The 23,868-nt window shown below is 33.9% G+C and overlaps 1 protein-coding gene across 3 annotated transcripts in view; it reads right to left on the reverse strand.

Annotated features, from left to right (window-relative positions):
* Window positions 1–1,711: 1,711 nt before the first annotated feature.
* Window positions 1,712–23,868, reverse strand: part of SNX13 (sorting nexin 13) — a 143,480-nt gene continuing 121,323 nt past the window's right edge. For all 3 annotated transcript variants that reach the window (XM_055589929.1, XM_055589931.1, XM_055589930.1), the window contains 8 exons: window positions 19,794–19,901; window positions 18,012–18,122; window positions 12,780–12,941; window positions 11,264–11,335; window positions 8,789–8,934; window positions 8,453–8,521; window positions 6,493–6,605; window positions 1,712–3,099 (listed from right to left, as the gene is read on the reverse strand). In XM_055589929.1, the coding sequence (XP_055445904.1) occupies window positions 2,852–3,099; window positions 6,493–6,605; window positions 8,453–8,521; window positions 8,789–8,934; window positions 11,264–11,335; window positions 12,780–12,941; window positions 18,012–18,122; window positions 19,794–19,901 (1,029 nt within the window). In that variant the 3' untranslated portion in view covers window positions 1,712–2,851. The remainder of the gene's footprint in view (window positions 3,100–6,492; window positions 6,606–8,452; window positions 8,522–8,788; window positions 8,935–11,263; window positions 11,336–12,779; window positions 12,942–18,011; window positions 18,123–19,793; window positions 19,902–23,868) is intronic.

Consider the following 23,868-nt stretch of genomic DNA (forward strand, 5'->3'; position numbering starts at 1 on the left):
AAAACATTAAAAATTCATTTATTTTACAATTACTCAAATACACATGCATTAAATGAAAATATTGCACAAATTAAAATTTTAGATTGTGAAATTTTATATTGTTCTTAATTTTTTAAAAATTGGTACACTTTCTAGTAGCACTTAACTGTTTGATTTTTTTCCAAACACCTAGAGCAGAAACTTAAAATGAAGGAACTGCTATATTCAAGAAAGTTTTAAATGTTTTTTAAAATAAAAATTAAGGCTAACCAAGTGCATCCATTGGTCAATGGCACAATTGTTTTCAGCAACTATTCAGAAAACCCTAATCACAGGAAATGCCCATCTTAGTATTATATTTAAATCATACAATCAATTTTTTAGAGGAATGAACTGTAAGTTAGCAGTGATGGTTTCTAAATAGTTTATGTTACCTGAAAAACCAGAAAAACTCAAATAAAGAATGATTAATTTTGAAGGTTCTTGCCTAAAGGCACCACTGACTTAAAAACACATTCAAAAATCAAATATCAGAAGACATAAAACCTCTTCCTGTATATATTCATATATGCAATAAATGCATTAAATGTAGTAACTTCATTAAACATAGTACACTGTACTTGACTTATGGGTTAAATATTTTACACACAGCTCGACCAAATCACTCAAAAAGTATATCTAATTTTAGCATGACCACAGCTTTCTCTGATGTAAAACAGAGATGTGCAAAGAGAAGATGCACAACCGTTTACATAGACTACCATTTGACATTTCTGCTTTTGAAATATAAACTCTTTTAAAACAAAAATTATTTTAAAAACCCACTTACTCTACTAGTTTTTGGTATGACTGCAGTTGTCTTGCAGGGCTTCATGAAAATCTGCAATACTGCATGACCTTTCCCTGGTTGATGGCCAGCGTTCCTCACATTATCTAGAAATGCTTTTTCACATGTACACAGTAGACTCTTACATGAATTCTTCTGTTTACTCTTAGTATTTACTTATGTCAAAAATATACTGGAAATGGGCAGGGGTGTATCTGAAAATCATTGCACTTACGGCCATGCTGATGCTTCCTACAGACATGTTTCACATGTTTCTTCTAAAGCCTGGGGCAGGAAGATACATTGAGAAGAAATATTATTTCTTCCACCAGAGTCAATAAAGATCTTTTCTCATTTGGAAGTTTAAATGAAAGGGATTTATGTAATTCTGAAGACATGCAACACAGGCTGAATATATGCAAACTATGAGTATGCATAACAGCAGTATTAATAAATATGATCATTATCATAAAGCTTTAGAGGAAGGCTTTATTCTATCAGGCTTTGCTTCATAAGTAGGATCTCAGCAAGAACAAGACAATAACATCTTGTCCCAATCTTAAAACTCCCAAACAACTGGGATACCAATACTCTGTCCCTTTATCCTAAGCACCCGGAAGTTCTTTTAACACCAGCATCTTGGCTCAGTGGTCTGATAAATAGCTTCACTATTATAAGGTTTTAGTGTTAAATATTTTTAAAACAAAAAACGCTGAGACACCCAAACACTTAGTCAGTGGAAGTTAAACTATGCAGAAATCCTGCATATAAAACATATGAAGACTTCCAAGATGGACAAATGGAGACTGAGAAAACGAAAGGAAATGCAGAAGCTCCAAAACTGGAAAAGGTATTTTGTTGTTGGTATAAAATTATTTTAGGGACTTAAATGTATACACCGAGGGGTTTTGCCAACTTGCTTTATTTAGTAGAATTTTACATTATGCAAAATATAAATAAAAGCATATTTTAAAAAATATTATAGTTCTGTTTTCATTATTTCTTTTCATATATGTACACTGTAATAGAGTTAGGAATTTGTACGTTTACATATGACTTATAAGCTCATTTAATCCTTTGATTTGCTATTTTTGCAATCACCTAACGTATGTCTAGATCACACAATTTAAAATTATCATAGAGTAACTTTCAGGAGTACTTTTTTTAAATTTCCATATTTTAAGAAGTATTTGGCAGTTCCTTCAACAAATTCTAGCCCCTATTATATAATCAGTAATCTCTTAAAGAAAGCTGTAATAACTTCAAAACTTAAGAGCCACCATATGCTTCTTTTTGCACACAGAATGCCAAAATAAAACTTAATTATGAGTACCATAAGAGCAAAATAGAGCCCTTAAGACATAGAAGAATTACTTAAAAATCTGTTTTCTACCAATGAATAACAAATCCAATCAAACTTTGGTTGTGACTGGTTTTATTTTACATTAGGTTTTTATGTCATGAAAACAAAAGTGTAATTTGGATATGTCACTTCATACTTTAAGGGCATTCTGTCATTTTCCCTAGACCTGAAACAGATGTTTCAAAGATCATTCACCTGGCTAATCTACACTATATCAAAATTCCAACAAAGATATATAAAACCATTATGCAAAACAAACCCCTCCAAACAGTACATTGCACGGTTTCCCACTGTTAAACAAATTAGCCAATTTGTCTGTGAACCATTGTTTTGTGCTTTCCTTAGCTCTCATATATACACTCTGGCACTTTGTCATTGCTGGAGAATGCTGATTAGTTTGAAACGGAAAAGACCAATGTCATTCTTGCTTGAGCTGTAGGCAGTATCCTCTCAGTGTTGCAAAAATATGCACCAAATCATTTAAGACACAGAAATCTCTCTTGGTACAAGTGGCTGGATTATAGACAATGATGAGAAGAATGGCAGTCATATGGATGTATTAATAATCTATTCTGAGACACTAAAAGACCGGTGCAGACAACAGTATATGAGTTAAGCCCCAGAAGATCCGTCCATACCATTAGTCCTGGACAAAATGAACACCAGTTTCAGAGATTGGAGTGTCACCTTTTCTGTAAAGAAGGCGCTTGAGTAGTTTGAAGTTTCTGTTTATATTTTTGCATCTGCTTTGACCGTGAATGCAGTTTGTTGAAAAGTTCACGGAATTTATACTGTGGAAATAAGGTTTCCAAAAAGCCTTCCAAAAAGACATAAACCATTCTCCTATTTAACTGGTTGTGCTGAAACATTTCAAAAACACGAAGAATACCTTTCCGTGTTGTCTCAGCTCCAATAATGTGCTTAAGTTCATCTAAATAAGGGGAGGGGAAATAAACAGAATTCATTATTCAAAGGAAATACAAAAATATTCTAAGTTAAAACATGTAAAGTACACATTTGAGTGACTGATAAATAGCCAGTATTCAGTGAATGACCTTAATATAAATTTAATAACTGACTTAAAACTTACATACATCAAAAGTATGGACGCACTTGTGTGGTATTGGGAGACAATACAACAACAGAGAAAGCAGGACCCAGACTCAGAAACCCCAAATTAAGTGTTATAATCTTGTCCCTAATGTCACTCAGCTGTGTCCGACTCTTTGTGACCCCACGGATGGCAGACCACCAGGCTCCTCTGTCTCTGGGATTTTCCAGGCAAGAATACTTGAGTGGGTTGCCATTTCCACCTCTATGGGATATTCCCAGTACAGGGATAGAACCCACGTCTCCTGTCTTTCCTGCATTGGCAGGCAGATTATTTACCACTGAGCTATCTGGGAAGCCCTGTCCCTTAATACCTATATAACTCACCCACCCTGGGTTTCTTTCCTCATCTGTAAAATGGGAATTTATAATAACCAATATCATTATTACTGTGAGAATTGATAAAGCTTTGATGAGATAAAGTGAAAAGTGATCTGTAAACTCTAAAACGCTATAAAAATATTCTCCATCAAATGCACAATGAGAAATACTACAAAGAAATGTGGAAACTTGATCTTTGATTTAAAAAAACTTGCAACACACTAAGTGCATTGGCAGGATCTGATTGGTACAAACAGATAAAGGATTTAAGAACATGAATAAAGAAATGAGCACCAAGTGGGGAAAACATAGAAACAAATGGGGTGGAACAATTTGGCTCCGTTTTAGGATTCCTGTAAAAGAAAGTGGTGAAAAGAATGGAAAACTGACAGTGCTCCAACTGGCAGGGTGAGCACACTTGGAGTTCACTCACAGGCAACATGAAGTTACTAGAGACACCTGAGTATGGGAACATCATGTAGGATCATTCTTAATTATTTATAAATAGGGCCCCCAAAACAACACTTTATTGCTTTCAAAAGAAACATGCAACTCCCAAAAAGTATGTTTCTAACTAGGGTACAATATAATTTTAAGCAAATAGTTTTTAAATTCACTAAAAAACAGGTGAGGAATTCTGTACATATAAAAATACTTATTTTTATATCTTTCCTCACTTCCTTCAAGTCTTCATGTAAGTGTCATCCACTCACAACTGCAACTCACCTGTCACTTCCATTTTCCTGCACTATTTGTCTCCTTGGCTCTTAGCACTATCCAATATACTGTGCTTCATCTATTTCTTTTGTATGTCTTCTGTGTCCCCCTAGTAGAATGTAAACTCTAAGGAGGCAACGATCAGTGTAAAGAATAGTGTCTGGCTCATGAAATGCTCTTAATAAATATTTACTGTATAAATGCACTAAGATTTCTTTCTACTCCATAACTGAGTACATCTAAAGCACCATCCGGTCTATTCTAAAAGTATATGAATATCCTAGGCTACTGTTTCTCTTTATTTTTCTAAAATGTTATTTCTGTAACTTGCTTTTTATCTCCAAATGCAAAAGTACAGTCTATAGAGTGGAATAAAAAGCCATGTGGCAAATATCCAATTTAATGGACAGAAGAGAAAGTTGATTAAAATCTATAATGAAAATTTAAAGAAAAATAAAATTATAGGAAAAGAAATAGATGATATTGAAAACTTAAATATTTTTCTATTCCCTACATCCATAATTAAAATGTGGAGAAGAGATATCTAGGTATTTTAAAAGACATTTATCACCACAGGAGAAATCAACCACTCAACTAAACAAAACTTCTCTTACTGAGAGAAGACAAATGGACAAAGTAAATCTAAGTTAGTGAGATAGTAGAGCTCTAAAATAATTCAAATTACATCAAAAGAATGCCACCATGTATACTTTCTTTAGGATCATGTTTTAGCAGAGATTAAGCATGTTTCAAAGGGATTCTTTGAAAAAACGTGTTTGTTCTTTTAAACAGAACAAATATTCTTTCTGAAAACCTCATACTTCATTATACTTTATTATTAGCCCTTTCATCTGTCATGGGCTTCCCTGATAGCTCAGTTGGTAAAGAATCTGCCTGCAATTCAGGAGACCTTTGTTTGATTCCTGGGTTGGAGAGATCCCCTGGAGAAGGGAAAGGCTACCCATTCCCGTATTCTTGGGCTTCTCTCGTGGCTCAGCTGGTAAAGAATCCACCTGCAATGCAGGAGACCTGGGTTCGATCCCTGGGTTGGGGACATCCCTTGGAGAAGGGAAAGGCTACCCATTCCAGTATTCTGGCCTGGAGAATTCCAGGGACTGTATAGTCCACGGGGTCACAAACAATCAGACACGACTGAGTGACTTTCACTTTCATCTGTCACAGACTTTATCCTCAACTTTATTCTTAAAATGTTTCAAGACAGCAAAGTGAAGTGGTTAAAAGTATTATTTCTATTGAAGTGGTTGAATACAGTGGTTTCAAGAACTCAGAGCTAAGTTAGACTTCCAATACTCACTCCTTAAACCTCAGGTGTGTGTGTTTTAGTTGCTCAGTCGTGTCCAACTCTTTGGAACCCTGTGGACTATAGCCCACCAGGCTCCTCTGTCCATAGAATTCCCCATGGAGTAACTATAGCACACCAGGCTCTCCTGTCTATGGAATGCTCCAGGCACGAATACTGGAGTAGGTGGCCATTGTCTTCTCCAAGGGATCTTCCTGATCCAGGGATCGAACCCCAGTCTCCTGCATTGCAGGCAGATTCTTTACCATCTATTCCAAGGTAGATACCAGGGAATCTACCTTGGGTATTTACACTTAACCCCTTTGAGCTGATTTTTTCCCTCATATTTAAATCTGTGATGTTAACAGCTTCCTAGGCTTTATAATATTGTTATATTAGTGTGTGTGTGTGTGTGTGTGTGTGTGTGCGCGTGTGTGTGTGTTAGTTGCTTAGTCGTGTCTGACTCTTTGCAACCCCATAGACCATAGCACACCAGGCCCCTCTGTCCATGGGATTCTCCAGGCAAGAACACTGGAGTGGGTTGTCATTTCCTTCTCCAAAAGGAGCTATAGAAAGAAAGAAAGTGAAGTCGCTCAGTTGTGTCCGACTCTTTGTGACCCCATGGACTGTAGCCTACCAGGCTCCTCCAACCATGGCATTTTCCAGGCAAGAGTACTGGAGTGGGTTGCCATTTTCTTCTCCAATATTGTTATGAAGATTAAACATATATGAGAAATAACTAGCACAATGCCTCCTGGTATATAAGCCATCAAACTGATGTTATTATAGTCAAAAGGCAGCTAAATTTGGCATGCTTATTGCATGCCATAAATTCGGAAGTACAAATTGAGATTTATGCTAAAAATGTTCACTTACCTGGCATAATTGAAAGTAATTTAGTTTTTCCTGCGACTCTTGTTCTCATTCGAATACCTTTATCTCTGCACGGGACAGTCTCGGCTAAAATGCCATTTGGCCAAAAGGCATCTCTGTTTAAGAAGATTAAATAAATTTTGTAAACATTTTCATTTTCTAATGATACAAGTTGGTAAAATTATTCCAATTTTCTACAGAAAACATAAATGCAAACAGAAAAAGGAAACATTTCTGAAATTCTATATAGGTGTGATATTCAACAGATAGTAACTAAGTGCAGGGTTTACACAAGAAAAAAATAACAAAAGTATGCCCTGGAGTAACTGCATCCATATCTTATAGCTGTGTTGATTACAACGTTTCTTTCACCTATATAATCCATTCTTCTTTACTTTACAGTGTGCTGATTACTGTTCCCTAGTTCTTCAAGCCAAAGAGAGGAATTAAGCACAATAACTAAGCTTCTACCTGGGGATCTGGTCTCAGAGAGAGCCTGCGCAGAACAGTTCTTAACTGACTGCCCATTAGAAACACCTGGGAGTTTTAAACACTCAATGTCCAGGCCTTCCACCAGATGCATTAAGTCAGACTCTGCAAATGCGACCTAAGGATCAGTACTTTTTAAAGCTGTTCAAGTGATTCCAATGTGCCCTCCAGAGGAACAACATTTACACACCCTGAAACAGAATGAACATGCCAGGGAAGGCAGTCCAGCTTTTAGAAACAATATGGTAGAGTGATGAGAAACTCAGCTTCAGATTAGAGAAACTTGTTTCCCCAACTTTCTAGCACACGAGCCTTTGGGCAAGCTGCTGAACTTCTCAAATTCTCAATTTTTTTGTAACAAAATGGAAACAAAAAACCCTATCTCATAAAGGAGGATAAAATCAGAAACTGGCCATAGTAAAGTAGTTGCTGCTGCTGCTGCTGCTAAGTCGCTTCAGTCATGTCTGACTCTGTGCGACCCCAAAGACGGAAGCCCATCAGGCTCCCCCGGCCCTGGGATTCTCCAGGCAAGAACACTGGAGTGGGTTGCCATTTCCTTCTCCAATGCATGAAAGTGAAAAGTGAAAGGGAAGTCGCTTAGTCGTGTCCGACTCTTAGCGACCCCATGGACTGCAGCCTTCCAGGCTCCTCCGTCCATGGGATTTTCCAGGCAAGAGTACTGGAGTGGGGTGCCATTGCCTTCTCCAAGTAAAGTAGTTGGATGGTGCCAAATAAATATTGTACACTATTGATAGTTGCCTTCTTGTTTCTGTTACTTCAAAGGACATGATGCCATGCATATTTGTGTTCTGCTTATCTCTCAGTGTTAGAAAAGATGTTATTTCTCTGCTGTGCCATGCATTCCTTGAAGGGACTGAATCTTACCTCTCAGTCACCAGTTAAGAGGGCTAGACACAGCGAAGGAGCTGAGAATATTTTTGGAGAATCGATATATGAATTGGAGTATCACTGCTCTTAATTTGAACCTTTTCAGAGGTTCTAAATAAAACCTCTAAATAAAAGATCCTAAATAAAAATAAATAAAAGGGTCTAAATAAAAATTTAGACCATGGTCAGAGACAAACAAATTTCTAAAATATCTCACTTAAAATCAAAGTTAGCAACTACAACTGAGAAAAATTAATCTCCAAAACTAGGTAATCTGATTATATGACCATGCCATGTATATACTAGTACTTCAATTATTTTAAAGCCACATTACTGTGATAAAATGTAGCCTAAGATCTAAAAGCTTTTTCATTTACAATTTTTTTTCTATTCTGGTTCTGAAGAAAACAAAGATTAATAGGTGCAAGGGATAAATGTTTATTATAATTTTTACAAGTCTTTTTGGTCATCAGTGATGATTAAAACCAATGTTATGGCCAGAAAGAAAGGGAACGTGATAAAAGTTAGTGATAACAATGTTCAACTCTGTGCTACCTGCAGGAAGTGACTTTGTCTTAAGATATACCTGAAACGTTTCACTAAGTCAGCTACTTGCTCCGGTGAGGTCATCCAATCAACATGGTCAACTATTTTTCTGAAAGTAAAGAAATTTAAATGAGTATGGTCAAGATTTTAGAAGGTAAATCAGATAAAGAAACATTACTTCTTTCATGGAGTAAGCAACTTAATTTGTGTGTAGATTATCTCTGAGAGCAATAGAATGCTTCAATAACCTTCTTCAAAGGCCCACAGAAAGAAATTCCCCTACAAAAGTTTGGGCAATCTACTTCTAAAAGTAAAACTTTAAAAGCTAAGTAAGATCAGCTCTAAGTAGTTTTTTGTTTTTTTAAAAAAGTGGTACCTATTAATAGTATCACCATATGTAGCTCTTATAAGTTGTTGAAGTAGGTTTTTGATATTCCTTCGCAACCACTGATTTCTCTCTTTTAAGTCGAATACTTCATCCATGAGAAGCAGCATTACCCTAAGTGGAATATTATCATCCACCTGAGAAAATAATGGGAAGAAATGAGATATATTTATTTGAGTTATCTATCTCTTGTGAATGGCTAATTTTGTTGCTTTTACCAAATGATTACTACTATTTACAGGTTGGAGAACAAGTTATACTATAGCTTTTATAACTGACTTTTTATTCTAATTTAGCAAAAAATACTTTTAACATCTGTTTGGACAGAAAACAGAATTCAACAAATCTACAATGATGAGTAAACTCCAAAGCTGCACTGAAAAAACCTTCTCCAACTGGATTCATGATGACCTTAGGATTTGGGATCTTTTAGTAGCGTCTCTGTTAGTTTGTAATACATGCTAGCTAGCCCCTCTGCCTATTCTATGGAGCAGCTTTTTCAAAAGGACAAAATATTCTCAACATTTCTTTTTATTCACTAGAACAAAATAAAATCTACACAGAACATTTTGCTTTGCTTTGTTAGTGAGTTGTACATTTTAGGTATTCTCAAAATAAAGAACCTGAAATAAAATCCAGTACACAGCTGACATTACAAAAGTCGACTAAATTACTAGAATTTTCTTTTAATTTTTAACAAGTAAAATTTTGTACACTTTCATCATGGGAATATTCACTTATGATATAAAAAGTAAAGAAAGACAATGAGAATCCTTTGATGTGGAAATATACAGATAAAAACCAGAAAGGTGCAGATCTAGAACTGCAACAAAACTGCATAATTGCTAGTAATTTTATAATTCTTTGATCACTAAGCTACTCTCTTCTATTTCCTCCTCAGTGTTGTAATGTGAATACTGAGAAAACAGCAAGAGTCATTCACTTTTCACTGTGCTGTAAACACTTTCTTAAGTGTGCCTTCTCTTTACATATCAAAAGTTCATGGCTTATCTGCTCTCAATACTGCTCTATTCTCTGATCAAGTATATTCATAAGTTTAGTGCCACATAAGAATTCTAATAAATTATAACACTTACTAAAGGTATAATGTTATGGATATTATAACAGTACAACACATAATAAACATTCTTGAAAAAACAAAAATATTATCTTTGTTTAAGACAATTTACTGTAAAGAAATCCAATGAGAAACTGAAGGGGGATAATTATAACTTTAAAATAAATCTGCATAATAGGACAGAATATAAAGCACAGACTCAAATATATAAAATAATTTAACTTGTAACAAGGGAGAAACACACACTGGGGAAAGCAGGCCTTCTCAGTAAATAGTGCTTAGGTCAACTGGACTCCTACATCATTCTACACACAACAATTAATTCTGATGAATGGCAAATCTAAGTTTTGGCATGGTAAAGGAAAACGATGTTTGAAGAAAAGCATAGGAGAACATCTATGTGACCCTGCAGTAGACACAGATCCTACACAGAGAATAAAAGCACACAAAGTGGAAGATACTTACAAGAGACAAATACTTGTATCTGACAAATAACCGATACTCAGATTATACAATGTACTCTTACTAATCAAAGACAAAGACAGTCAGCCAAGCCAACAGAAAAATGGGGGAAAGGACTAGACATATAAGACAGGACACTCAAATGGACAATAGACTTATGAAAAGAGGTTCACAATTTTAACAGTCATCAGAGAAATGTAAATCCATATGAGATACAACAACCAGAATGGCTAAAATTAAAAAGACGTGACATAAACATATTGAATTCTGGCAGGCTGTGAACCTCTGAAATTCTCATGCATTGCTGATGGTAATGTAAGTGGTACAAAGAGTGTGGAAAACTATTTGAGAGTATCTATTAAAATTGAATATATTTGTAACCTCTGACCAAGCAATTCCATTTCTGGGTACAGAGAGAAATGTGTACATATTTATTTAATCAAAAGATATGCACCCAAATGTTTATAGGAGTACTGTTCATAACATAGCAAATAAATTGTATTATATTTACAAAATGGGGTACTGTAAGGCCACAAGAATGAAGAAACCACAATCACACAGAACAACATGGAAGACTACCACAATGCTGAACAAAAAAAGCCAGACTGAAAGGAGCACATGCCTTAAAGTTTCATCTACATAAAGTATAAAAGCAGGGCAGAAGTCAGGATAGTGATTATCCTTGGCAGGGAAGCGGACAGTGACAGGAAGAGAGCACTAGGGGCTTTCTGGGGTACTGGCAACGTTCTTGTTTATAGTGCTGGTTATTTGGGTATGTTCAGTTTGTAAGAATTCATCAAACTTAATGTTTAAAATATGAGTACATTAATAACATACACATATTATACTTCATTAAAAAGTTAAAAAGATCTGCAAAGTATGATTTGAATTCCAACTGACTGCTACCAAAATAAAAATTAACTCACAGTATCATCAAGTTGAGCTGAAACTCGACAATGTTCAGGATCTGAATCAGTCTTTGGAATTAAAGGAGGAACCTAGAATTAAAAAAAAAAAAAGAACAAAGTAAACACACTAAAGCAGAAAATGAAAGAACACAAAATAATAAACTGAAACAAGTGTCAAATATAATAAAGAGCACTTGATTTGATTCTGGGGACAATAGATAAACAAAATTTATAGAGCATTAACAAAGTATTAACAATCTAAAATTAAAAACCAAATATAAAAGTGTAATTATTTCATTATCAACAGATTTTTTTCCTTTAAAAAAAAAAAGGATTCATTTTGAGTTGGAAGGAGATATTAGTCATTCAAACCTCCATACTTTTTAGAATTTAAAGCTAAGAAATGTTAAATGATTTAAAGACAAAAGTGAATAGCACAGAGAATAGAACTGCAATCTTTCTTCTTCTATCATTAAGAGCCTTGCAGTATGTTAACAGGCTGAAAGAAACTAATTAACTAATTGTTACATAATGTAAGCTATCGAGAAGAGGGACAGAAAGACCAGTGCTAGCTGGTAATCATTTCTCAGTATAGGAAGGACCACCAAGATCACCTGTTATAACCCCTGCACGTACTGGTCAGGAAAAAGAAGAATGCAAAAGTTCAGTGACTTCTGTATGAAGTCATATGGGTAGTTACCGGCAGAAGCAGCACCAGACAACCCTCCCTTCAGTGTTAGTGCACTGCCCCACGATTAGAAATTCAGATGGAGCATCAGAGAAGATATGAGAGTTGACAGAAGAGTATGATTTACACACACTGTATTTTAGGAATTGTCTTTTACAATAAATAAATTCTATCTGTGTCTATATATATTTCCTCTTCATGGAAACATGATCTAACAAATATAAAGTTCTAATACCTACATGATTTCTTTCATAGTCTTGATTATAACTTTAAACAACTAGGTCAAAATTATTTTTAAAAATGTACATTAGGAAGCAAAAAACTACTTGATTCACCAGTATCCACTACCAATATAATGAAAATGCTTCCAAGCAAACTCCTCTGTTCCTCTCACAGGTATCTACATACTAAGGATTGATGATGTTGAAAGACTCTTCCTCCCTTTCATCTCGTGAATCTTAATCGTGTGACTCAGGAGAAACTTATGCTTGCTGATGAATACTAATATAATTTACACAATAGCACGTACCTGTTTTGCTATAAATTTTAACATTGTAGAATAAATATGCTATAATGGAATAAAACAGTACAAAGAATGTTAACTTCACTAATTTTCAATGTGCTTTAATTTTTAAGTTGTATGGCAATAGAAACTGAGAAGTGAGTGCATTTTACAGTATCCACTTCTGATAATTAATTCTCTTTAGCTTTTTAATTCTTTTTGAGACTATGTGTCTAGAGAGCTTTGGACTTACAAAGAGAAATAAGGTAAACCTAAGCAGGAGCTCAGTAAATCTTAGTTGACCTAAAAATCATTTCCTTCAGACATTACTGAAAACATCTTACCTTGAAAAATGATTGCCTTATATCTTGACCTAATCTTTCTGACATTTTGCCCATGTTGTCTGACATTTTAGTCATTCCCTCTGCCAAGCTATCAGGAAGGGATTTGACTGCATTTGAAACATTCCTCATAGAATTTCGAAGTGGATTTACAAAAGTGTCCATCTAAAGGGAAAAAGATATTATATCATGACTTCACTGTATCAAGTTTATTATTCAACTGAGAAGCCTCAGAAAACCAAATGCAACACACGAAAGGTGTAATAACTTTCCAGTCTATAATAACTCATTGCCTTTTAAAAGTACGAAACTGCTGTCTTCAGAGTGTCTTTAAAATGTATTTTCAGACACAAATATACAAGTGATATATTTACTGGAAGAAAATGAATATAAACCTTGGGGTGCCTTCTTACTAAGCAAATCTCTGAAAAAAAATGAAGAGTTTTCCCAAACAGAAACTTATCCAAGTATAAAGAGCCACAACATACTTCTGCCGTGATTCAAGGCAACAATGACATAGATATTCTGAGCAATACTGAAAAGTAAATGAGCAGATACAATACACAAACAGAAAGCTCAAAGAACTAAGATTTATTTAACAAAGTAGTTTTTAGGATAGGTTTCATGCTCAATTACAATCTATGGAAGGAATCTGGAATCTATTAGGAAAAAGAAAAGCTGTAAATCAGACATGCAAGCCATATTTTACTAAGGCAGAATAGAAAAACCATAAAGAAAATATGCTAAGAGATCTATAAAGAAATAATCTCAGAGGGATAGGAAGCTTTAAAATTGACATTCTGACTGTAATAGATGCCAGATAGTTTCAATTAAGAAAGGGAGAGCCATCTAATAAAGAACCCAAAATAGATGCATATGGATCTTGATTTTTAACAGATAAAAACTAACAAAACAAATGAAAGAAAGAGAGGAGGAGGGAGGGAGAGGAGGAGGAAAGGAAGGAAAGGAGAAAATAAAAACCAGACAACAAACCAAAGTCAAACAATACTAAGAATATTTTCCAGAAAGTGTTGAATCTTATAAAAACTACCATAGAAACAAATTATGTTCCACGCAGAAAGAAAAAAAAAATAGCAATCATAGCAAAAAACACTGAACCCCACTATTTAAGAAACACAACGTTAATAGATATTAATAAGATAAAATTATTTAATATGCTTTCATGATTTCCAACAAGAAAACCAGAAAAGGTGAAATAGGTACTGTAAGAAACAATAACAACAAAAGGGAATTTCAAGATAACTGTCAAAGTGTTAATAATTCTCTGGCTTAAGCAAGGACAACAGCCTTACAGATATGCTTGCTGGAAAATACAACCTGTAGGAGGGACACTGTCACAGTACAACAAATTCACAGCAGAACCAAAGGTGACAAATGAGGAAGAAAGGCTTGAAAACCGCTACCACTGAAGAGATAGAGATTAAAAAGGGTAACAAGAAGAAGTTTAACCATCGTGTGTGCACGTGTACTTGTGTGTAAAATGATATATACATATATATATTTGGGTGTAAAATTATAATATATATGTATGTGTGTAATTCTAATTCTATATACAATAGTAATTTTCAGTTAACCAGAACAGTGTGTTCAAATTGGTCAGGACATTACTTCTATACTGACACGACTGCCACGTGTATTAGAACACAAGAATTCTTAAGAGAGATAAACATGAGAATACCACACTTAAAATGTACAACTTTAGGAAAAATGGCCACCATTCAACCAAGTTTTAATGTTCACAGAGAAGGTAGAATTTCAGAAGCATAAAAGGCATGAATTTCACTTGAATCTATAACTTACATTAAAAATTGTTTGAACACCATCAAAAGTACTTTAGAATTTTATCTATCTTACACTTCATAGTGGAAACATGGGTTCAGCTAATACAATCTTAAGTTGGTTCAATGAATACAACCTCAATTGCTATCCAGGCTTGAGGCTATGCTATGCTAATTGCTTCAGTCATGTCCAACTCTTTGTGACCCCATGGACAGTAGCCCACCAGGCTTCTCTGTCCATGGAATTTTCCAGGCAAAAATACTGGAGTCGATTGCCATGCCCTCCTTCAGGGGATCTTCCCCCACCAGGGATCAAATCCACATTTCTTATGCCTGCTGCATTGGCAGGCAGGTTCTTTACCACTAATGCCTCCTGGGAAGCCCAGGCATGAGGCTAACTACCACTAATACTCTTTCAAAATAGGAGAACTTAAATCTATACCATGAGTTACATAATAATTAAAAATAGTTGTCTGAGCACCAATCCTAGATCTTCAGAATCCATTTCCCTTTTTGTTCCTGTTTTTTCACCCTCCAATTTCTGAGGGTAAAGCTTAAACATCTGTCTTGGCAGTGCAAAGTGGAGGGAGCAAAGGAGCATGGGAAAACCTTTACACATGATTATGTCTCTTAACCATGAAAAAAGTAGAATTTTAGAAGCATAAAATCAGTCTATCACAATCTAATATTTCCAGAAGCAAGATCTGTCCTAAAACAGATGTTAAAAGCAAAAAAAAAAAAAAAAAAAAAAAAGACAATTGCAAATTAACAAGCAGATGAGTAAATTATTGATTGCCTGCAAAAGTGTACACTTAGCCTGACTTAACTAGATGTTAGCTATTCATTCAATTGTCACCTCAGTTATTTGTATCAGTTAAAAATGCAAACAAGGGAATTTGAATTTAAATTTAGGTCCCTACTTACAGCTTAAAAATGCCATTACACTATGATTAAAAAAAAAAACTGGAAAGATACTGTGTGCATAGAGGAAGACTACTTGTCTATTACTTCTTCTAGGAACTGGCCAATAAATTTTGAAAAGCTAGGCAAATTGTGTGACCAAGATAATGTGTTATAAAGTATTATTTCTCAAACTCTGATTCAGTTCAGTTCAGTTGTTCAGTCGTGTCCGACTCTGTGACCCCATGAACCGCAGCATGCCAGGCCTCCCTGTCCACCCAAACCCATGTCCATGGATGGTGATGCCATCCAACCATCTCATCCTCTGTTGTCCCTTTCTCCTCCTGCCCTCAATCCTTCCCAGTATCAGGGTCTTTTCAAATGAGTCAGCTCTTCGCATCAGATGGCCAAAGTACTGGAGTTTCAGCTTCAACATCAGTCCTTCCAATGAACCCCCAGGACTGATCTCCTTTAGGATGGACTGGTTGGATCTCCTTGCAGTCCAACGGACTCTCAAGAGTCTTCTCCAACATGATGAGCTAGTGATAAAATGTTTGTCGATTATTTTCTCTAATAGCTATTTAATTTCCAGTGAAATACAATAAAGGAAAATATTAAACTACAATTTATCCAAAAAGGAAATGTAGCTGAAAACTCCTCTTGATATTCATGAAAATTATCCCAACAATCTGAAAGAGGTCAAGATGAACTTAGTAATTATTAATATGATTTATGAAAATGTATGTTACTACGGAGTCCCAGAAGTAACTCAAAAGGATTTTTAGACTCTAGTAGTAATTTTTTTAAAAAGTGACATGCAACTATTTAGAGATAAACACATACATACATGCATACACACACATACGCACATGCTACTGTAGGGTGGTAAAAAGAAATTGCCTACATTTAATATAATGCTCAAACCAGTCAATCCTGGAGGAAATCAACCCTGAATATCACTGGAAGGACTGATGCTGAAGCTGACGCTCCAATACTTTGGCCACCTTATGTGAAAGGCTAACTCACTGGAAAAGACCCTGATGCTGGGAAACATTGAGGGCAGGAGGAAAAAGGGGCTATGGGGAATGAAATGGTTGGATGGTATCACTGACTCAATGGACTTGAGTTTGAGCAAACTCCAGGAGATAGTGAAGGACAGGGAAGCTTGGCATGCTGCAGTCCATGGAGTCACAGAGTTGGATAAAACTTAGCGACTAAACAATATAATGCTTCTTTTATCTCAAAAGGGTATTATCAATTTATAATTTATCTCAAATAGATGCTATCTTAAGAGATAAACTAAGGTAAACATAAAAACGATGGAATATTGACATGCATCTCTATTGACAATAAACCATTTTAAAGTTGGAATTAAAACTTTATAATTTATCTCAAATAGATGCTATCTTATAGCATCTATAAGATATAGATATAAATTTATCAATTTATAATTTATCTCAAATAGATTCTATCTTAAGAGATAAACTAAGGTAAACATAAAAAAGATGGAATATTGACATGCATCTCCATTGACAATAAACCATTTTAAAGTTGGAATTAAAACTCAAACACTTCAATCATGAAATACAAAGATAAGGTCACCATATTTTTCCCCCACCATTATAAAATACATAACCTAGAATTTCTTATTAAAATAAAACATTCCATTTAGACTTTTAAAAAGTTGCAAAAGTAATACACAGAATTCCTACTTACAGTTTCCCCAACTAATGCTGCAGCTCCTGTTACTATTGTTACTACTTCTAAGAGCCAACACTGATTCAGATAGGCACTGTCAGGCAGAGATTATTTCATTTGATTCACACATGCTCTAAACTGAGGATCAACACCTTCAATCTTGAGGAAACTAAAGGCCCAGAGGTCAAGTAACATTTTGCAGGCCACAACTAATAAATGGCAGAACAGGAATTTGAACCAAATGCTGCCTGACTCCACTGTTTGCCTTCTCACCCACTGAGCACTCTCACCCAACTTGAGCAGTAAATCATTTATTGTCTTAACCTAGCGTCTTATTTCCAGAATAGGCCTGTGTCCCTAAAAATTTAAATAATAACTGTTTCACTCAAAAGGCATAAATTCTTTCAGGGACAGAGTCTACTTAACATTTTTACTATCCTTATTCCAATTAAAAGACATTTCCTCCCAATAAGAAGTATTAACAGCTCCTTTTTAAATTAATGAAAGCCTGTGGCTTGTCTTAGGCCAACTTTCCTTAAAGCATCATTTCAGAAACAAAGCTTTTTTTTTTCCCTCCCCTTTCCAGCTACTACTGGATTTTAATCTACATGTAAAGACAGGAGTTTATTAGATATGCCTATATATAGTAGGCTTGATAAAGCATCAGTTCAGTCACTCAGACGTGTCTGACTCTTTGATAAAGCACAGAAGATGCCAAAGAACATTTAATAAAATTTCTAGTTTTAAAACACACACATAAATATAAATTATCTTCTTTTACTGAAAACAAAGTAAGAAAACAGACCTATGAAGAAAGCCAATTCAATGGTCTGCTTACCTTGCGAGCGAAATCCCCTTTCCCTTTACTGTAGGCTTTGTTCTCAAGGAAATCATACACATAGTGAGCCAAGGCTGGAGACGCTTTCATCATTTCAGGAGTTAACAGTAACTAACAGGAAAAATAAGAGGCATCTTATATTGATAGGGTACTGGAAATTAACTACTACTTACAGTGTCATCTGCTAGAAAGCTAAGAATGTATAGTAAAAAATGTTATCAACATTTTTTAAAATATTAACACATTTATCTATTATCTATCTATTTACTTTAGCCTCACCATGCAGCATGTGGGCTCTTAGTTCCCCCTGCAGTGGAAGTGTGAAGTCCTAACCACTGGATTGTCAGGGAATTCCCCAAAATGTTATCTACTATTCCATTTTCAGGTTTTACAGCTTATAACTAAGAAGATCCATAGTAGTAAACTGCTATGTTATTCACATTCTAATTTTAAAGTTACCATTAATGGAAAGTACATAAAACAATTAAAATTAAAAATTTTAAGTATTATAAAGAGGGCCCAAAACAAAATATTGCTTTTACAATATGATATAGTCTAACATTCTAGCTTAATTCCTTCATTGAAACATGTTTTGACATATTGAGATCATTAGCTAAGACGCAGACAGTACAGCCACAACTAAAACATACATTTATGGCACCAGATTTCAAAAAAGGTGCTTATTTTCTAAATTTTATAAATAATTAATACAGATTTTAATGCAACTGAAGTTAATACATTCTAAAAAATCAAAATGTTTGACAAGTCATATAAATTATATCATTTAGCCTTAAGCCAGAAGACAAAGGTGAACAACAGCAGATTTACATGTTTTTCCTATCCTTTCAGTAAACTGTAGTGCTATGGAATAGTTATAAGCAAACTCAATTAAACTTATAAATGTTTAAGAAAGAAAACTTCCCCCAAAATATCAAGTATAGTATTGGCTAGGTTTCACTAAATACTAGGACACGGTCAGCAGATTTTTTATGTACAGTTCATATAATAATTATTTTACGTTCTGTGATCCACAGTCTGCTGCAACTACTCAACTCCAATGTAGTAGTGTAAAAGCAGTCATAGACAGCAGTAAACTAAATGGGTGGCTGTGTTCTAATAATATAATAAACTCTAATAAAGCAGGTGGCAGGCTGGATATGGTCTGTAGGCTGGAATTTGCTGACTCCTAAAGAGTGAAGTGGGGAGCTAATATTAACAGATGAGACATCTTCATAAATCATTCATTAGTATAAAAAACCATAAAGTGATATTATTAAAATCTGGTATTCGGGTACTACTTTCTAAAACAAAGTCATTTCTGACAATCCTTACACAGGAAATAACTTATGAGACACATTTTATTATTTCAGAAGAGAAATCTGCCGGGTGTGTGTGTGTGTAGGTGTGGGTGTGTAGGTGTGTGTGGGGGTATGGGTGTGGGTGTGGGTGTGGCTATGTACTCATCTAAACCTGAAGGTAAGATTTCTAGCACTGAGTGTGTGTGTGTACAGGTGTGGGTGTGGGAGCTGTGGGTGTGGCTATGTATTCATTCAAACCTGAAGGTAAAATTTCTAGCACTGAGTGTCCAGAAAACTTCTAAATTAATAAACAGAGAAACAATATTCATAAATTACTGATCAGATTGCAAGTCACATCTCAGCACCTCAAAAGTGGCTGCTATCTCACTATTTACAGTAAAAGCATTCTCTACCAAAGAAATCAGCTGTATCTGTGTGCTCTGTTAAAATGAAAACCTACGAGTAATAATAAACCTGAACTTACCTGCAAATATGCATTTAGATCTTTTTTTCTCTTTTCTAAAAAATCTCTATCCATATTATTAAAAGTCTTTTTACCAGGAAGCTTTAATATGCTTGACAGATTTTCAAACTACAAAACAAAATACATTCAATAATCTTAGATTTTTTTTTTTACAAAAAGAGAAAAGTATTTTCCAAGTGATAATTTCTCTATGTATCAGAAGTATCTTAAACAGATTTTGCAATATATTTTATCTTATTAAGCCAAAATCAGAAAACATAAAATACTGTGCAAATAGATCCAAACCACAGTTCTAATGATGTTATTATAAAGAAGTTATTTTCTAAGAATGACAAACATGGATAACTGATGAACCACATGGTTTTTCATTTTAATAATCTGATTTTAAGATCATTCAGACTTTTAGTATCAAAAGGTTTTAAAAAACATTTTGTTTAAAAACCTTTTGACAAGAATAAAGTATTAGCAAATAAACTATTAATAATCAAGTTATGAGTTTCTGGTTTCTCGAAAAAAACTCAAATATTTTTATATTGATGACTTCAAATCAGTTAATCACTGTAATAGCTAACTATTGAAAGTAGAAGAGGCAAACTTCAAAATATAGATTATAGCTATAACTCTCTCTATATAATGACATATAGTTTAACACTGATACTTTTCCCCTGCATGAAACTACATGAAAAATAAATTCATAATAACTAAGAAAATAAAAGAGCTATATAGCATATATCTTCTATTTGTAAAGTCACTAACAAAAACAAGTGTACATATCTGAAGTTTAGCATCTATAGACTTCACCTTCAAAGGTCCAGATAGGTAGCAATCCACCATGCCTTGTTAAAGCACAGATTTTAACCATACTAGCTGCTAACAAAGTGGAAGAACAACATCATTTAGCAAGTCATTGTGTTTGGCTAACAGTATCTAGTATCTAAAACTTCAATGAGGAGCTTCATTGCTTTTCCTGTGCGATACATATCCAGGATGCAACAAGCTTTCTAAAATCATTCTTTGATTAAATAACAACAAACAACAATGAGTCTGTAAAGAAAACTCATTCCTGGTGCAGAGATTAAAGAAAAGAGGAAATGAAAAGGTGTAGGATAATTTTCATCCTGAAACTGGAAGATTCTGATAAATCATTAAATGGAATGGCAAATCAGATGGTTGCTTGGAGATATAATGTGACAAGTTCATCACATGTTATGCATGAAAATTAAAAGTAGTTCTTTTGCCATAGCCAAGGGAAAAAAAGTGGGGGCAGTAATTTTCAGGGAAAAGGTTATGCTGTAGTCACAAATTTGGTGGTTCACAAAAGTGTAAGAATGGGTCTTTATTGAATATGAATGTATAATATCCTGGTTTTAACTTTTTAACCATTTTATAGAAGTAAATTTACATTTTTCAAGGTGTCCTAAAAGATATTTAGTTTCCTGGAATATGACTTTTCAATGGTATCTTAAACTACTGATTGAATTTTACAGAATGCATAGTTTATTTAGGTATTACCAATATATTTTATTTCCTTATAATTCACATGTTGAAACCTTAACCTCCAGTACTTCAGAAGTGGCTGTATTTGGAGACAAGGCCTTCAGAGAGGGAATAAAATCAAAACAAAGCCCTTATAAGAGGGATACAAAGAGCCATCAGGAATGGGAGCATACAGTGAAGAGTCCTGTGAGGCCATATTCAGCACCATCTGAAAGCCAGAGGGCTGACTCAAGAGAAATCAAATTTGCCAACAACTTGATCTTGGACTTCTAGCTTCCAAAACTATGAGAAAACGGATTTCTGTTGTTTAAGCTGGGTATTTTGTTATGGCAGTTCCAGTAAACTGACACACCAAGGGAATATAGCAGTACTCCTCAAAACAACAATTTCCAAAATTTTGAAACATTAAACCTTATTAATAAAAAAATTAAATGTAACAGTTATTTTCTTAAAGTCTAAATTATCAAGCTGGTTTTAAAATTATCTGTCTGTACCGGAAGCACTATGACTAACAGTTTTTCTCAAATACTGTTATTTTAAAAGGAAGAAAAATGGAAAAATTTAATGCTCTATATTAATTCATTATTTGATATTTAAAAGATTATTTACAAGTACAAAGTAGTCCATTCCCTGCAAAGTAATAGGATTTCCTCTGCCAAAAAGTCACAAAAATATTTTTAAATGAATGCAAAAAAAAAAAAAAAAAGAAACCTACCTAAAGAACATAAATTAAAATGTATTTCAATGTTCACAAAGAACTCAAATACTATACATAAATCACAGAAATTCCAAACCCAAAGATTTTATCTTTCCACACTGAATATGTCAGGTCTAGAAAATTTGAAAAACATTTAGAATTTTTTATTAGAAGGATTCAAAGTTCATTAAAGAAAATAATAGTTCATATGTTTAGAATGGGGAAAAACTTTATGTCACAGAGTTAAAGAAATGAAATGAAAGTTAAAAAAATGAAATCTGTTCTAAAATAATTTTAATACTTAGACAGCTCTACAGAGTTAAAATTTATTTCGTCCACTGATTGTACTGTTGTCACCAGTGAACTAAAAGCTCACTGCATTTTCTTATAGCATTTGTTTTAAAAATACAAATATAAAATAAAACTAAAAATATAAATAAGGCAGAACTAAAAGGCAAATAGTATGAGTCTTATTTACAAGTGCTTAGTACTTTCCTTAAACCTAAAATTTTACTTAACAAGCTTAGGTTTTAATTTCTTAAGCTCCAAAAGCAATCGATATGCTTTAGTAATCACGTACTACTGTAACTTTAACACATCCACTTCATCTGTCTGCACTGAGCACTTTCAAAACTGAACTGTGCTTTTCAGTTAGTTGCATTTAATTTTGGTGCTATACTGAAAAGTAAATTTTCCACATGAATTGTTCTATTAATAGAGTTTTTAAAAAGTATGTTCTTTATCTATATTTGTCAATCTATCAACAGCATTTACAGTCCTAGCCTAGAATCTTTAAGCAATGATTATTTCTCTGAACAGTAGGGAAAAATTATAACTATTCACACAAAGAAAATTTCATATTATACCAAATTCCAATAAATTTGCAAGTAACTAAAACTACTCTCAGTAAATCACATTACTTTAAAATTTGTCATGTTAGGTTAAAGTGTAAGGATGAAAAGGAAGAGATATATGAACTATGTGATTTAAAAAAAATATCAAACAGGAATTTTGGGGGTCAGAAAATTCTTTCACTTCTGCAAACAAATCAAGCTAAACATGGAGATCTATTTAACAAGAACAATAGAAGAGATATGCCCAAAGTTATTAATTTCCTTATGAATATAATTAAAAACAGTCCTTTTAATATGGGCTTGTGGAGTCAATAATAACCAGGTTTCTAAACACTTTAAAGCTTTATTAGTAGGTTATCTCACTCTATTTACAAAATATTTTAATGAGATAATTATGGTGCGAACCATACATTTTCTACATCCTAAGTGAAAAATATATTTTCTGATTATTTATGTAGTAAAATGTCATTTCAAAGCTTTAGTTCACCCAATCAAATGTCACCATTATTATTATTTTATTGGCTTACTAATAATCGTATATTTTAAAACACTGCATGAAAGATTATTGTGACTTAAAATAAATTTCATAGATTACCTATTCCAATTTATCCACTGATAATTTATTTTGTTCTAAGTTAAAAAGAAGAAAAAATATTTAATAAAATATAAAACAGAGAAACATAAAAATGTTTACATTTGTTACATTTAAGAGTCCTCATACTTCTATGAAACAAGAGAGCTGTATTTGGTAAGAATTAAAAACATTATTTGGTTAATTTAAAATATAATTTAGGTTTTGGTTCTTTATACAACTTAATGGATCAAGGATTTACCTGTTAGTAGTTGGGAAAGGATGCCATTTAAAATAACCACAGCTTTAAATTATATTACCAAACAGAGTATCACAAAATGTCTTATAATGATCTCTATCTATATATTAAATAAACCCAAATACCTATGCAAAGGACAAGACATACACACTCTCTTAAAATCAGACATACACATTTATTCTAATTTTCCAAGGTAT

This window comes from Bubalus kerabau, chromosome 8 (assembly GCF_029407905.1).
Source record: "Bubalus kerabau isolate K-KA32 ecotype Philippines breed swamp buffalo chromosome 8, PCC_UOA_SB_1v2, whole genome shotgun sequence".
In the NCBI taxonomy this organism is placed as follows: domain Eukaryota; kingdom Metazoa; phylum Chordata; class Mammalia; order Artiodactyla; family Bovidae; genus Bubalus; species Bubalus kerabau.